At 40.6% G+C, this 13,973-nt stretch overlaps 4 protein-coding genes across 6 annotated transcripts; 2 read left to right on the top strand and 2 right to left on the bottom strand.

Annotated features, from left to right (window-relative positions):
* Positions 1-6: 6 nt before the first annotated feature.
* amz2 (archaelysin family metallopeptidase 2) lies at positions 7-3,629 on the bottom strand. The gene is made up of 7 exons (XM_005721664.1): positions 3,567-3,629; positions 2,546-2,834; positions 2,075-2,248; positions 1,805-1,933; positions 1,431-1,594; positions 1,073-1,249; positions 7-341 (listed from the first exon to the last, which is right to left on the bottom strand). Exons 2-7 carry the CDS (start codon positions 2,832-2,834, stop codon positions 186-188), a joined length of 1,089 nt encoding a protein of 362 aa, XP_005721721.1. The 5' UTR covers positions 3,567-3,629; the 3' UTR covers positions 7-185.
* Positions 3,630-3,651: 22 nt separating this feature from the next.
* LOC102201466 (protein FAM104A) lies at positions 3,652-5,857 on the top strand. Of its 2 annotated transcripts, XM_005721663.1 has the most exons (3): positions 3,652-4,246; positions 4,627-4,732; positions 4,958-5,857. In XM_005721663.1, the coding sequence occupies exons 1-3, from the start codon at positions 4,230-4,232 to the stop codon at positions 5,213-5,215; spliced, it is 381 nt and encodes a 126-aa protein (XP_005721720.1). In that variant the 5' UTR covers positions 3,652-4,229; the 3' UTR covers positions 5,216-5,857. The 2 variants fall into 2 exon arrangements, with proteins under 2 accessions (XP_005721720.1, XP_013769259.1); XM_013913805.1 differs by lacking the exon at positions 3,652-4,246 and having other exon boundaries at positions 4,258-4,732.
* A 653-nt stretch (positions 5,858-6,510) lies between these two features.
* tepsin (TEPSIN adaptor related protein complex 4 accessory protein) lies at positions 6,511-12,564 on the bottom strand. Of its 2 annotated transcripts, none has more exons than XM_005721666.1 (13): positions 12,442-12,564; positions 12,072-12,144; positions 11,703-11,794; positions 11,501-11,594; positions 11,340-11,407; positions 11,151-11,232; positions 10,729-10,800; positions 10,460-10,648; positions 10,146-10,329; positions 9,589-9,702; positions 9,186-9,264; positions 8,969-9,103; positions 6,511-8,847 (listed from the first exon to the last, which is right to left on the bottom strand). In XM_005721666.1, the coding sequence occupies exons 1-13, from the start codon at positions 12,478-12,480 to the stop codon at positions 8,230-8,232; spliced, it is 1,839 nt and encodes a 612-aa protein (XP_005721723.1). In that variant the 5' UTR covers positions 12,481-12,564; the 3' UTR covers positions 6,511-8,229. The 2 variants fall into 2 exon arrangements, with proteins under 2 accessions (XP_005721723.1, XP_005721722.1); XM_005721665.1 differs by having other exon boundaries at positions 10,460-10,651; positions 12,442-12,563.
* Positions 12,565-12,676: 112 nt separating this feature from the next.
* Positions 12,677-13,919, top strand: ndufaf8 (NADH:ubiquinone oxidoreductase complex assembly factor 8). Its single transcript, XM_005721671.2, has 4 exons — positions 12,677-12,762; positions 12,912-12,993; positions 13,526-13,636; positions 13,723-13,919. The coding sequence occupies exons 1-4, from the start codon at positions 12,698-12,700 to the stop codon at positions 13,741-13,743; spliced, it is 279 nt and encodes a 92-aa protein (XP_005721728.1). The 5' UTR covers positions 12,677-12,697; the 3' UTR covers positions 13,744-13,919.
* Positions 13,920-13,973: the final 54 nt, after the last annotated feature.

The following is a 13,973-nucleotide window of genomic DNA, read 5'->3' on the forward strand; positions in this document are numbered from 1 at the left end:
GAAAACGACGTAGCTCCCTTCTTGTAGATGGAACTGGAAAGGTTGAAATGGCATGGATCTTTGCATCCACTGGGCATACCTTTCCTCCTACAATCCCATACATTTTTGGGATTGTAAAAAGTGCTTGTATGACTGAGTGGATGAATGCAATTTATAAAGTGCTCAAATAGAGTAAAAAAGAACTATTATTGATCCTTTTCCAGTATTTCCAAACACCTGCAGACCCAAAGTTTGGATGCATTAAAGGCTTCGGTGGGTTTTGTAAAGTGAGGTGTGGTATGGCTGGCTGATGCCTTCACTGATGTTTGAGTCTGATCCTCGTCCATCCAGTGAAGTAAGGCCTGATAAACAGTAAAAAAAAAAAAAAAAGTTAACTGATGTTTATTATATTATTTTATATTATTCAAAATATAAATATTATAAAAATATTATAAATATTAAAAATAAATATTATTTATTTTTTATGATTTTTATTTGATGTATTTCTGTGTATCTTTCCATTTTTTATTTTTATATGCATTTTCAATACTGTGTGGGAGATTCTTGCATTCTTGCTTTGACAGTGACTGTTACCAGATGCTTCATAAACAACAAATAAGTGCAGTGTGATGACATTTCCACAAAACGTGGAAAACAAAATAAAGTACGAGAAAAAAAAACGGCAAGTTAAAAATCAAGCCGGCACTGTGAAGCAGCCTGTGTGAAATATGTTTTTTACTATCTACTTGCTCAGCACATTGGGGTCAAAATTCAGTCTGATTTAAAGGCCCACTGTGAACTCAAGCATGTCAGGTAGGCTGAGGACACAGTGCAGCGCATAGATTTAGCTAGAAATCTGAAATAATCAATATTTTTAACCCATGACCCCACATCAAATAAGTACTCAGATGAACTCTCACTATTCCAGCACAGAGTATACAAAGACTATATCTTTGTTAAAATAACAATGGTCTGATAAACTCCAATTAATGTCTTGCTGGTGCTGTATTTATTCAATAACAAAATAGTAAAGAGAGTAAAGGGATTAATATTGTAATTATCTCCTTGTCTTCAGCAATCAATGTGTCATTACCTTGTATCTTTCAGCTATATTGAAGCCGATTGCGAACTGCAGTTTGCGAAGGCAGATGGGACAAAAGTCCAAGGGCCTTCGATCAGACTCATCGAGGTGGTTGGAGCCTTGCATGACACAGCTCAACCACTGGCAATGTGAGATTCCAAACATGTGGCCGATCTCGTGAGTCATTGTCTGGAGCAGAAACACTAAAGTTACAATGAAGACTAAAAACAGACACAAGAGTGAAGGTTTACAAGGGTCTATGGAAATAAGTGCTTTGATAAGACGTGTTGATACAAGTGGGCAGATCATGACCACTGGCAAACCAACAATAACTAAATACATTAAGTAAACTGAGATGTTTCTTAGTAACCTTGCAGGATCGAAGCAGCAGAGAGCTAGTGATCGGTGGAGTGTAATAGCCGTCAAACACAGAATAATCCTTCTGCCTTGGCTGAAGATGCTTCTTCAGCCTTCCAGCATAACTTCTCTTATAGAAGTTGTCATCATATCTGGCAAAACTGAAAACGCCCATTCCTGTACACATTTAGGAAAAATTTGAGGAAAGGAAACAGGAAGCTATCTCCCCTCTAATGTATTTCACTTTAGCACTATCTAGTGGCTACTCAGTCACATTGCATCACACACAAAAAAACTAAGCATCTCCTCCACAATGCTCATGGAACAAATTGCATCAAGACTGATTTGTGTTTGAATAACCTAGTGCTTTGCTTTTAGAAACCTCACCCTCTGTCAGAGAAGCTTGTCCAAAGACAAAGTTCCATGAATCTTTGGGGTAGAGGTCAATCATTGTGATTCCAACAATACAAAAAGCATCTTTTGGTTTCCTCTTCTTCAGAAATTGCAGCAGATCGCCTTTAGTTAAAGAGAAAAACAGTACTGACAAAGAAAATTGCACCAACCCAGATTGACACTGCAAGGAAAATGTCCAAAGTCACTAACTGATATGGAAAATTGTTAAATGTACGTTTTTTGTTTTTATTTTTAAGTCATTACCAGTAAGGATTTGAAGGTTGTAAGAGTTACTGTTGACCCTGAAAGAGCACTTTGTTTCAGACACTGCAACTGCTGGAAGCAACTTCACAGAAAGCCCGTAGAAGAAGGCTTGGCAGTAATCTCGCAGCCACTCCATATACTGGTCTGTCTGGGCAGCAACTTCTCCAAAAGAACCTACAACAAACAAAGTGCAGAATTAAGCCTAAGCAACCAAGTGGCATGCTGAATTTGGAGACCACACCCTTTTGTTGCACACACTAGACATACTTTACCCATTTGTAATGCCCAAAATTAACTGACTATAGTTTTTTCTTTCTCATTTTTTCTTCTCATGCTCTCTATGTCCACTGCTAAGGGCATCAACTGAAAGCTACTGAATCCTGTAAGAAACATTTCACAACTCCCCACACATACTCCGCTAGAACTGAGAGAAATAGAGATTCTGAGTACATGACATGCAGATATGCACACCTATGGTTTGAATATAAATAGTACTCTGGCTTTCATTTGGGGTCTTGCGATAAGGTTTTCTGTAGAAGGCCTCAAAGTCTTCGGGCTCCTCGGGGTGAGCGAGGATCCAGTCAGAGTCAGAGTGCACGGTGAGGAGTTGGAAAAGGGAACCCGGCTGCCCAGCGTGGAATCCTTCCTCCAGAAGGCGCTTTTCTTCTTTTGTGTACTTACTATAAACCTTAGTTAAATACTGAGAATTGGAGACCAAAGCTGTATGGAGTTTCTCTGGAGTGTACTGGATCACCTTCATCTGCAGGAGAAATGCATTGCATTAACTTGATTACCCTGCAGACAAAACAATGTTTTTTCCCATCTTTTATCCCCCCATCACATAAATTGATTCTTTTTACTCCTTTTACATGGATGTCTTGCTCTCTTTGGATGCATGTGGCAAGGAAAAGTGTGACATTTTGAGAAATGTATTTGTAAATGTTTTTGCTTTCTTGCCGAGAGTTAGATAGGAGGACTGATCCACTCTAGTGTTTTGTGATAAACATTAAGCCACCAAGAGATCAAAGTAAGCTAAACTAAAATTAAAAGGGAGTGACTGCACCTGGCCAAAACAATTACAATTACGGTCCGACTACTTTGGATTCTCTGAAGGGAGGTACCGTGTGTAAAATGGCTGTACTTCCTGAACAGTTATTCTAACTCTTTTGTCAAACCCCTTCAATATAAAAGCTAAATACTTATGCACTAATTGTAGGCTAATTATATAAGGTCAGTCCAGTTCTGTCAGCAGCTAAATAGCGGAGACTGGAAGAAGAGAAAACCATTATCACACATTAATAGCAGCTACATTACATTACAGTAAATATAAACTCACAAGCTAGCTTAATGCTATATGATATTTTCTAAAGAATAGTTAGCAAACGCGTTTTTGCACTTTTGTTCGACACACAATAAAAAAACACTTAAAACACTTAAAAGTACAAATAAGGCAAATGGGTCAATAGAGAAGGATACAATAATGAGAAAATACCTTAACCGATACTTCTATTTGTTCACACCGGAAGCTATGTTTACGTCATGTAAACAGAGGGGCGGGGTTAAAGAAAAAAGAAAGCTCGCAGTCGCGATTGTCTTCCAAAAGACTTCGGAGTATCACGTATTGTAGTGCAGACATTAAAATCAGATTTATCGTAAACTTGCCGGTCTGGTTTCTCGTAGCGGACTGTTGCAAACTAAAGAGAACAATTCAACACGCTTATTGGCAAGTAGACGTCATACGAAAGCGGAAGAACTTTCGGTTAGTGCAGCTAAAGTTAGCTAGATAAGTGGCTACTCAAACGGTAGCAGGTAGCAGCTAGCGGGCTAGCTTGCTTCTTTGCTGTCATGACCGGGGCTCCTCGAGATTTCACAGCGTAAACGAGAATACCTAGCAACTTGCTTGTTAGCTTTTATTCGTTCGGCTAAATTTGTGGCCCCGCCGAGACGCTGGCAGAGCGGAGATTTTTTGCTTTCCTGTGGCTACCGGTGCTTCTTCAGCCGGCTGAAGATAGCTCGTTTTACACACCCTGGACTTCCCAGTGAGATGAGAGAGAGCAGCATTGCCAAAGCATTTAAATAAGACATCTTAACCCGGCTGACAAGGAGTGTCAACCTTTCTGTTTGCCAAAAATAAGCATCCGATAAGACTGGAGAAATGCTGACTGACAGCAGGTAAAGACGAGAACATACATTTTCACAATATTTCACAATTATTTATTATAGGATCATCACCATATGGAAAAATACACTGAGTTATTATGTCATTGTAATTCAATGTTATGACTAAGTCACATTTTTCAGGCATCCAAGTTCTAGTCATATAATATAGCTTCATACAGACCCCAGTAAAGCTGTGTAAGTCTGTATGGTCTCATAGTACCAGTGCCACATGCCTGTTCATATAACTGCTTCAGCCTGTGTTGCTATTTTTGGTTCCTCGTCATGTACTCTCTTTCTGATACTCTTGGCTTCCTCCGCCCAATCTGTCTCCCCCTCCCTGCATCATTTCTGTCACACAATCTCTCTGTTCCTTGCATCGCTGTTTTGTACAGGAAAAGGCACCATAGCTGCGACAGCGAGGAAGACCAACAGCTGAGGCCTCAGGCCAAGAGGTCAGGAGGGGGTCCCTCGTTGCTTGTATCAGATTTGGACTCAGAGGTGAGACACATACATAGATTGTGGATTTGCTCCTGATTGTCTATAAAAGTTGACGTCTTTTACCTTATAATGTAAATCTTGCTGCATTTTTGCAGATAGAGCACGTGTCTTGGGATCACATACAGTGCGCCGCTGTCAGAAAGAGCTTAGACCGTCTTTATTCACAGGCTGTGTATCCATCTGTGAAGCTGCTGTTTAGACTCCAACTCTGTTCTGTGTTTGCAGTCTTCCAGCAGTGACAGCAGCAATGGGATCAGCAGTCCAGAGAGAGCAATAGTGGCCACCACCAGACCATGCATACACAGCCAAAACAGCTGCAGGACCCAGGACCCCGTCAGCCCAAAGCCCGAAGTCTCTGCCAGCTCCTTGCAGCACGGTTTCCATGGTGATGGAAGAAGTGTCTCATATGACTACATCAACAGAGTCCTGAGGGAGGCGCACTTCAGCAGTCTGCAGACCAGAGGACGACCAGGGTCAACATGACCGTGACCTCCGGCCCTCGCCCGACCTTGCCTCCTGACCATTTTGTCCCTCACCCATCAGTGTCAACACTGCTGGCATGATGGTGCCTCCCAGAAAGCCTCAATAACACCATGGGGTCAGGTGTAAGGCGATGATGTGTAGGGAATAGGGTTGCAACAGTATGAGATTTTCACTGTCTCTGAAAATATTATGGTATTACAAAGTTCTTATCATTATTATTATTAATAACAACTTTTTTATTGATTGAAATGTATGTGGCATGATAACTTTCAGTTGTCGTACCATCGCACACGACATATTATGAAAACAGCATACAGCTGCAACCCCACTGGGGAGGTTTATGGATCCTGGGCTCACCCCCACCTCGACATGTACCATTTGTCAAGATCATAAGCACATCCGCCTTTCCATGGCCCAGCCACTGTGGTTTTCTGTGCAGTATTGATGTGTACGTGTGGATTTGTGTGTATGTGTGTGTGTATGCATGCACCCCGTGCACTTTATGAAGAGGTCTCCTTCTCTTTACATGCGTGCGTCGATGCGTGGACATTTTCATTGGTGCTAATCACAAGAAAAGTGTGATGATGATGATGATGATCCAAAGTGCTTGCAGAACTAAATAAAGCTAAGCACTTTACTCTGGAAGTCTTTCTGTTTACTCTTGACTGGGACAGTCGGTCGCTTGTTTCCATCAGAGAACTGGGAGTTATTGTGATCCCATATGGAGAAGGCCAATGGATTCACTCCTAAGGAGCACGATCAACACAATCCATTAAAGAATATTTTAGGCTTTGTTTTCTCTAACCAAAGCTATAAAGTTAGAGCATGCTACTTTTTGCAGTCACTGGCTAAATGAATCTAAAATGTCTAGGTGTGGTTGGTCAGTGGGTTTAAGAGGATGGAACAGAGATCCTCATAGACTTTTTGGCTGAAATCCAACCTTAGATTAAACCCTGGCTAATTATAGGTCCTTAAGAAGGCACTGTGGAAAGTGCAGGTCAGGCAGCACTCCGCTCGGCACAGCGCTTCTAACAAAAACAGACTCTTTAAAATAATTTAGAACCCAGTGTTTACTTGTTCCACATTGTGTATCTGTGTGTCATAAGCCGGTCAGCCATACTTGTTTATGGGTGGTTTAATATGACCAGTACACTGTGTTTGGAATAAAATGAAATGTAAAAGTGATTCATATGTAATTTCCCTGAATCATTTGAAATAAAGTGTTGCCAAAAGTGATGTGTGCAAACATGTCGGATAAAAAAAACAAAACAAATCACATCAAGACTGCGTAGTGGTTAGTGCTGTGACAAAAATACAGCATGCTTTATTGTCCTGCATGTTGAACAGCTTGGCTTGTGTTCACTGAACTGAAACACATCAGTGGCGTTCATTATAGTACAATTACGCTGAATTACGATTTAGGCGTGTAGTTTGAACTACATTCCACTGCAATAAATATGTAACTGAAACAATGAAGGCAAACCTTTGCTGAAATGAGAAATCCTTTATGACTGCTTACATATGATCAAACAGTCGAGACATTAGTTATGCACACACAATAACCCAAAAATATTAATTCCCCCAAGTTGTTTTTTTTTTTTTTTAAATCATGCACTCTACAAGTCTCATTTTAGTCAACAGAGCAGACATAATAAATAAATTTCTAAATTTACACTTGGAACATTTACAATGACTTAATAGCTTAGTACCAAAAATAATGGAAGACAACTCTCTTTTGATTTGAGTTCATAAGAAAAGCGACTGTAGTGCAAATTTCAAACAGAGGTTCTCCCCCTCAGAGGTTCAGGCCGTGCTGCAGAGGTGGAAGTTGTTACATAAAAGAAATCCTGAGAAAAAGCAACCACCAGTGTGCCCCGCAAAGCCAAAACACAGTAACTGCGTACTTTATTAGATTTAAATTTAGGCCTACATCTGTCATTTTACTATTTAAACATTATGATTTCACAGAAGTGTCATTTTTAGGGAAAATGGAAAAGTAGCAGGTTGGAGCATTTTTGTTTGCAAATGATGCAGGAACTAAAACTGGTGCTGCTGAAGACTAGCCTCGCTTAGACTTTGGTTTGGACTTTTATTTGATCAGCCTTCCAGATATTGAATAAGCCTTTTCATAAACCATGATTTTTTTTTTTTAAAGAAGTATTTATTCATTAGTTCTTTTCCCCCCTCATGACACATGTCAAGGCTGTGCTTTCCTTGCACTATGTAGAAAGGGGACCCATTATGTTTTTTATTTGCTTAAACAGATGGAAGTTTCAAATAATGAGGTCAGTGTTTGCTCAAGTAATTCTTGTAAACTAAAAGCTCAGGCTTCAGATTGATCGAAACATTTTTTTCCTACCCGTCTCTGTATGACATCAGAGAGAGCAGATACCCCTAATGAGACCACCTCAGGTACACAGATCTGGCCATGAGCACAGAAGAGTAAAAGACAGCTCGTTTCTGACGGTGAGGATGAACTGATGAGCTGCACTGAGGCCCAGTATGACATAAATAAATGTGATTTTGAACTGTAATGTCATGCAAAGCTGCACAAGAGTCTTGGATTAAAGATACTGAGGTGGAAAAACAGCTTAAGTTTTCTAAAGTAAATGTTACAAAGATCTCTCATTTCATGTTTTCTGCAGTTATCGTCCTGTAACTTTGTAAGGCAGAGTAAAGACCTCTTATCCAAGACAACTTCAGTCATTAAATACTTTTAAAATACACTGCAGCAGACAAAGACCTGTCTTTAAGAAGACAAACCATCCATAGATGGACATGATCTGCAGGCTCTATTTATGAGTCCCAAATCTCACTCTTGGCCCAATTTGCTGTTTAAAAACAGTTTCTGAAGAGGCACACAGATAAGAAAAGAAACTGAATTAGAATCTGCTATCCACTTACAACTTAACTGGTTGCATCTTGGTTTGGAACATTAAACAGGTTTCCAAAAGGATCAACGCATGATGACATCATTGGTTTAAAGTAGAACAGCTCTAAACGGTTGCCTGCAATCAAAAGTTGAGAAAGGAGAAAGCTGATACTGACTGGCTGCAATTAGATGCAGAGGAACTGCAAACTGAGGGAACATCCTCACTGGTTTTACTGGTGATAGATGAGTTCACTGAACAATCTGACTTATGCACAGCGTCCATCTCCTTTATCCTGTCGCCTATTTTGTCCTCCACCTCTTCATGTGATGTTTCACTGTTACACAGCGGCTTTCCTTTGGTCACCAGCTCCATGCCACTGAACAGAGACAGTCTGCTCTGGGGGTGTGGCTTACTCTGAGGTTCACATGAAGCAAGGGTGCTTTTATCTTGAACAGTCTCGGAATCTTCAGCATGCAGTCTCACCTCGCCTGTCCTTACTGGTTGGACCTGATCTTCTGCTAATTCGTGGCTCTGAGCCAGATCCTGACTAGGAGGGGGAGATGGGTGCTTTGGTGGTTGAGTGACACCTGCAGATGAAGTGTCCGGCTGTTGAAGTTTGAAACTGTCAAACAAGTGTGTTGGCAGTAAATTGCTGCTAGAGGTGTGAAGCTGATTCACTGTTGCCTGATGGCTGTTCACTGCATCCTGCCTGGTAGCATGCAGAGATCCGCCCATCAAAGCCTCAAACTGTCGCAAGATCTAGTCAGAGGAGATATGCAGATTAAAAAAAAAGAAAAAGAAAAAAAAAAGCACAAATAAGTATTATTGGGTTTACTACTTGTCCTTAAGTAGTAAAGTAGTCTCCCTCTGCTTCGTTTACCTTGGTGGCTTTATTTGCCACCGGTCCTGGAGGGCCCTCGCTCAGCTGGCGAAGTCTGTGCTGTGTGGCTCCAAACATTTGTTCCAGAGAGAGGAGGTCAGAGGTCATCAGGGATGCGACAGCACACAGCGCCCGCTGCAAGAGTAGACAAACAACACTATAATCAGAGTAAAGTTGAAACAAAGAATTCTGATTTTCGATGTCTTCTCATTGTTACCATCTTAATGGTGTAGGAAGGATCTTGAAGCTTGCAAGACAGCAACTCCACCACAACCTCACAGTTAAGAATGGAGCACCTGACAGAGTAAAAAAAAAAAAGAAAAAGAGAGACTGAAATCATGCCACAAGTCCCAACAATTTACTGCATCACAGAAACCAAAACAACCAATAAAAAAGCTTAAAATAGAATAGAGTAAAATAGTTGAATTAAATAAAAATAACACAAAAGCAGGAGCACAAAAATGTATAATAAGATGAAAATAGCTCAATTAATAATATTAAAAAAGGCAACTGAATACAATCAGGAGTTTACTAAAAAACTAATTAAAAATGAGAAACCAGCTTGTAGAAAAGAACCAGCCCAGGCTGTTGTGTTTTCAATGGGATTTTGGTGCACTGACTCTTTGATGAAGTGTTGGCTCTCCTCTCTGGAAAGGAAAACTTTGGAGCCTTCAGTCAGTTTATTGATGAGTGCCATCTCCTGACCACAATCCCCTAGCTGCAAGGCCTCCACCCTGGAAACCACACAAAGTATGAGAGGAAAGTAACAAACTTAAAGAAAACACAGGCTTATAATGCTCAGGAACATGGCTTACTGCATAGAAAAACTGACAATCCTGGCAAAAGGTTTATTCTTAGGTGACCAGTAAACAGTAAATTGTACAAACTGCACACAGAACATTTGGAGATTATGCTACAAGCTCCTAAATGTGACTGCACTGGAATAAAAACAGCTGGTTTAACAAACTACAAGCCCTCTTCAAACATGAACAATTTTCTGATGTTTCCTTTTCTCGTGTGTCACACAACAGGAGATTAAATGCACTGTCACTGTACAGGCATTGGGTAAAGTCTGTTTAAAATCCAGTACTTGCTCTCAGCTAATGCATTAAAAAGGAAAAAAAAAAAGGCTCGAGGCCATGATGTGTTAAAAAGGTTAAACTTTTTTGACACTGACCGATCTGATAGGTCCCCACTGCTCTCTCTGCTGGCCCCTGATTGGCTTCCTGTGCCAGCTGACTTGCTGCCCACCGACGCCCTGCTATTGGCAGCGATGTCCTGAGAGGAGTTGTGAGAGGAGCTGTTGCCACTGTCCGTCTCTTCCCAGCCACCTCCTACCTGCCCCGGACACCACTTAGTCACTGGTGAAGTGAAGACACATGAGGAAAACCTTAATTTATAAACATCTGTTCGCTACTAAGGCTTCAGTTGATACTTTTTCCTCAATCTTGCCTCAATAAAATGCGTAATTGTGCCAGCTTCATTTCTGACCTTTCGGTCTACAAGCAGGCAGATTATAGGCACACGCTGGCACGGCCACCTCTATGGGTGCAGAAGGCGCCACCACGGCCCGGTAATGGTTGTCATGGAGACGGATCCCCTGATGCTCAGTAGGGGGAAGGACAGCGCTCGCCACCACCTCAGCTGCTTTCTGAATCTTATCCAGAAGTGAGTCGCTGCCTGCTGCAAGGCACAGGTCCAGAAATTTACACACGCAGTAAGTTTGATTTGTATGTACTGTGCAGCTCGGCTTCCCTCACCTGTCCCCTGCTTTCTTGGACTGTATCCAAAACCCTGCATTCCTGATCTGTGGGAAGTGGCCGATCCCATACCTAAAGAGAATGAAACAAATTAACTATTGTACACACAATGCAATTTAATGACTACTTCTTTCATCCCATCTACAGATACCCATTCTCTTCTATTACTTGTTTATTACATGGCGCTAAAGTCAAACCTGATAGCAAAGTGATGTACAATAGTTTGGCATACAGGACGTAGTACATATATTTAGGTCTTTAAGTCTTTAAAGCTTATATCTTTCATCAGGAAAATTATACTTTCTAATTCATTTTTGAGTTATCACTTTCACAAACTTTGGTGTCCACGTCACCCGCCCGCCTGCCCATCTTTGAAAGATGAGTGCCGTTTATGGTCATAATCAATGTGTGTTAGCACTTACCCATTGTAGGGGGGGCAAGGTTAGTTGAAGTGATACTGTTTTTGGAGGGAATGACATCTGTGAAAAGTAAGCGGGCCACTTCCTGTAAATGGATGAACGGAAAAGAATAAAAGTTCTTATTCAAGCCACCTTCCCTTTCTGTGTAACTAACTATATTGAGATGAAAATACAAAACAACCCATGTCGTACCTGTGCTGTATTCCTCACTTTCTCATATAATGCTGTGCCATGGATGGGATCAGGAGGGCCGCTGTAAACTTATCAAATAAAAATTACCCAAAGTGAATATGTATGAACGATGGCAGCAGCAAAATAATGAAAGTTGAACGCACAAATGAGAAAAATCTAACCGGATGCTTGCTGGATGAAGGTGGAGTTCCTTCTGAGTTCTGTGAGGAAATGGTTGGACCCATGACCACAGAGGTGGACAAAAATCTTCAGCACCTGATACACCAGAAGCAAGAACAGAACCCACACTTACTCATAAACTGCAATCAGCAATGTACAGGTCCTTTAAAGAGACAGAAACAGTAGCAAAAGCAATTCTCTCACCTTCAGTTTGACATGACAGGACTCCACTTGTAGCCTCTCCAGGAGGTATTCCAACAAACACTGACCACAACCTGAAGACTCATGGGAGATTTCTACAGTGTGCTTAGAATTAAGGATATAACACTTCATCACACAGATATTACTACTCCCATGGTTTCGCTGGTATAAACATTTGACTGATAACCCACGTGAGACCTTTTCTTCACACACACAAAAAATATAATTTTAACCTATCCTATCCTAGCCATGCACCCATCAGTGATTATGTAGAGTCATGGCCACAGCCTACTTATACAGCTCTAAGATCCAAAAGAGGCCAGCAGGAGTAGGAACTTTTTGCAGTCAACAGCAGAAGCAGCTAAAGGATACTTCCAATCTCCTGGAAAAGGTAGCCAGGACAGGGGTTTTCATCATCTGCTGTAGCCTTCATCAGGGTGGGCACCTTGGATAGTTAGACGAAATTGTGGTTTACCACTTCGGTTGACCGCAAACTGACCCTTAAACCAGTGTGCAGCATTAAGTTTTAACGAAACAACCTGACACGTCCAGTGAAAAACAGAAAGTAAAAAGCCAAAAGATGTTGGTTAAGGATGTTAGCTAGCAGGCTAAAAGAAAGCTATGGTTTCGCAAAAGCTAATAGATTTAAATAAGTACGTCAACGTTACGTGACATTTAACATGTTCGTTTCGGCTTCTCTGTGTTCTTTTTTTTTTAAATAACGACTGTCGATATTACTTACTTTCTGAAGAAAGGCTAATCGTTCCATAAATGTTGCCATGATTTAGCAGTCCCAGCTGCGGGTTACTCATCTTCCTTCGAGGTGTACGATGGAAAGGCGGGGCTTGAGGTGACCGCTAGCCAATAACAAAACACTAAGCAGCAATCCTCGACTCTATTGGCGTTCTGGTTAAACCAGGAGTTGGAACATGACGAATCAACCTTCAGAAATGTTTTTTCTGACAAGGAAATGAACGAATCATAGTTCAATTTTTTTTATGGGCGTAAACAGTCGTCAACATGGCGCTGCCCAGGGTTTTCACCGGAGCTCCGTCTGTGAGTTGTATGATAAAAATAATTTCGGTTCTTTTGAGTTGTCAGAGGTTTTAAGAAACTATTTGACACGAAAATATTGCTGCTTCGTTTTTTTTTTAAATCGTTGACTTAAAATTTTTACCAGATATTAAAACAAATCTATTTACGCCTGAACAGCATGTCTGGGTCAAATGTCTGGAGTCGCACTAGGGAGAAAATGAGACTTTTCCCGGAACTTTTTGCACAGTGTGCGAACGAGGTAAGTACATGGTGGAAAAATACTGCTTGGTAGATTATCCTTTGAACGGGTTCAACTCTGGAACCTCTCTTCTTCTCATTAGATATGAATAAACTTAGCTGCCTCTCCCATCAAAGCCAGCTGCCATCTCTACAGCAGCTCCCAGTAGGGGACATCCAAAATATTTCCTCATTTAAGCTTTTAACAATATACACGTGCTGCCATGTACTTTATTATCTCAAGATGTAGTTTACAAAAAGACCTACCAGTTAATTATTCATTAAAGCACACATAAGCACTTGTTTGTATTGTATTATTATTTTTTATTACTAGATTTACCTAGTTAACATTTTAGAGCATGGTTTAGCTTCTGGTGAATTTTTGGCAATAAAGTTAATGTGCCAATTCTTAATAAACAAAACAGTGGAAATTAAGTTAATAAAAATGGGTACATTTGTTAATAAAACATTGGTCCAAATAATTAAAGTAATGCAGTTATTTATTACATTGACAAATGTTCTTCATGTGACGTTTTAATTTGTGTGTTATTCAGGCAGCAGTGTATGGAAAGTGTGTAGCTGCTACCACAACAGGCACACAGGAGCTGAGGAAGGATCTGTGTGCCAAAGAGTTTGAAGCACTGAAGATCTGCTTTACCAATGCAGTAAGTGCCAGTGTCAGCAACTGTCACACTGAAAGTTCTGTTTAATGTTATCCATTTACCTATTTATATATTTGATTTTATTACAGGCCAAAAAAAGAGCCAGATGAATGGAAATCATCCAGGCTTATCTGGACCAATCTCAAGAAGACCAAGTTGACTGACTTTTGATGCTAAGAAGTTTTTCACGTTGGTGTGGTTGAGATAAGCCATTAAGAACTGCCGTAGTCTTTAACGTGAAAACCTGTGCGTGTCTGTGTGTAAATAAATAAAACCCTGACTTTGATGTTTCGATATATGAGCTTTATTAATTTTTATCAGCAAAATGTACAGAAATAAC

Source organism: Pundamilia nyererei, unplaced genomic scaffold, assembly GCF_000239375.1.
Source record: "Pundamilia nyererei isolate P.nyererei 1_Seehausen unplaced genomic scaffold, PunNye1.0 scaffold00005, whole genome shotgun sequence".
Classification (NCBI taxonomy): Eukaryota; Metazoa; Chordata; class Actinopteri; order Cichliformes; family Cichlidae; genus Pundamilia; species Pundamilia nyererei.

What these genes read in the sequence shown, in the direction of transcription:
- amz2 (XM_005721664.1), bottom strand. Translation starts at nt 2,834, where the DNA reads ATGAAGGTGATCCAGTACACTCCAGAGAAACTCCATACAGCTTTGGTC. An exon ending in TATTTATATTCAAACCATAG is followed by an intron (nt 2,249 to 2,545) that starts GTGTGCATATCT and finishes TGTTTGTTGTAG; the next exon opens with GTTCTTTTGGAGAAGTTGCT. An exon ending in ATATAGCTGAAAGATACAAG is followed by an intron (nt 342 to 1,072) that starts GTAATGACACAT and finishes ACTGTTTATCAG; the next exon opens with GCCTTACTTCACTGGATGGA.
- LOC102201466 (XM_013913805.1), top strand. Translation starts at nt 4,517, where the DNA reads ATGTACTCTCTTTCTGATACTCTTGGCTTCCTCCGCCCAATCTGTCTC. An exon ending in TATCAGATTTGGACTCAGAG is followed by an intron (nt 4,733 to 4,957) that starts GTGAGACACATA and finishes CTGTGTTTGCAG; the next exon opens with TCTTCCAGCAGTGACAGCAG.
- tepsin (XM_005721665.1), bottom strand. Translation starts at nt 12,480, where the DNA reads ATGGCAACATTTATGGAACGATTAGCCTTTCTTCAGAAA. An exon ending in AGCCAACACTTCATCAAAGA is followed by an intron (nt 9,265 to 9,588) that starts GTCAGTGCACCA and finishes TTACTCTGTCAG; the next exon opens with GTGCTCCATTCTTAACTGTG. An exon ending in TGGCAAATAAAGCCACCAAG is followed by an intron (nt 8,848 to 8,968) that starts GTAAACGAAGCA and finishes TCCTCTGACTAG; the next exon opens with ATCTTGCGACAGTTTGAGGC.
- ndufaf8 (XM_005721671.2), top strand. Translation starts at nt 12,698, where the DNA reads ATGGGCGTAAACAGTCGTCAACATGGCGCTGCCCAGGGTTTTCACCGG. An exon ending in CGGAGCTCCGTCTGTGAGTT is followed by an intron (nt 12,763 to 12,911) that starts GTATGATAAAAA and finishes ACGCCTGAACAG; the next exon opens with CATGTCTGGGTCAAATGTCT. An exon ending in TTGCACAGTGTGCGAACGAG is followed by an intron (nt 12,994 to 13,525) that starts GTAAGTACATGG and finishes TGTGTTATTCAG; the next exon opens with GCAGCAGTGTATGGAAAGTG.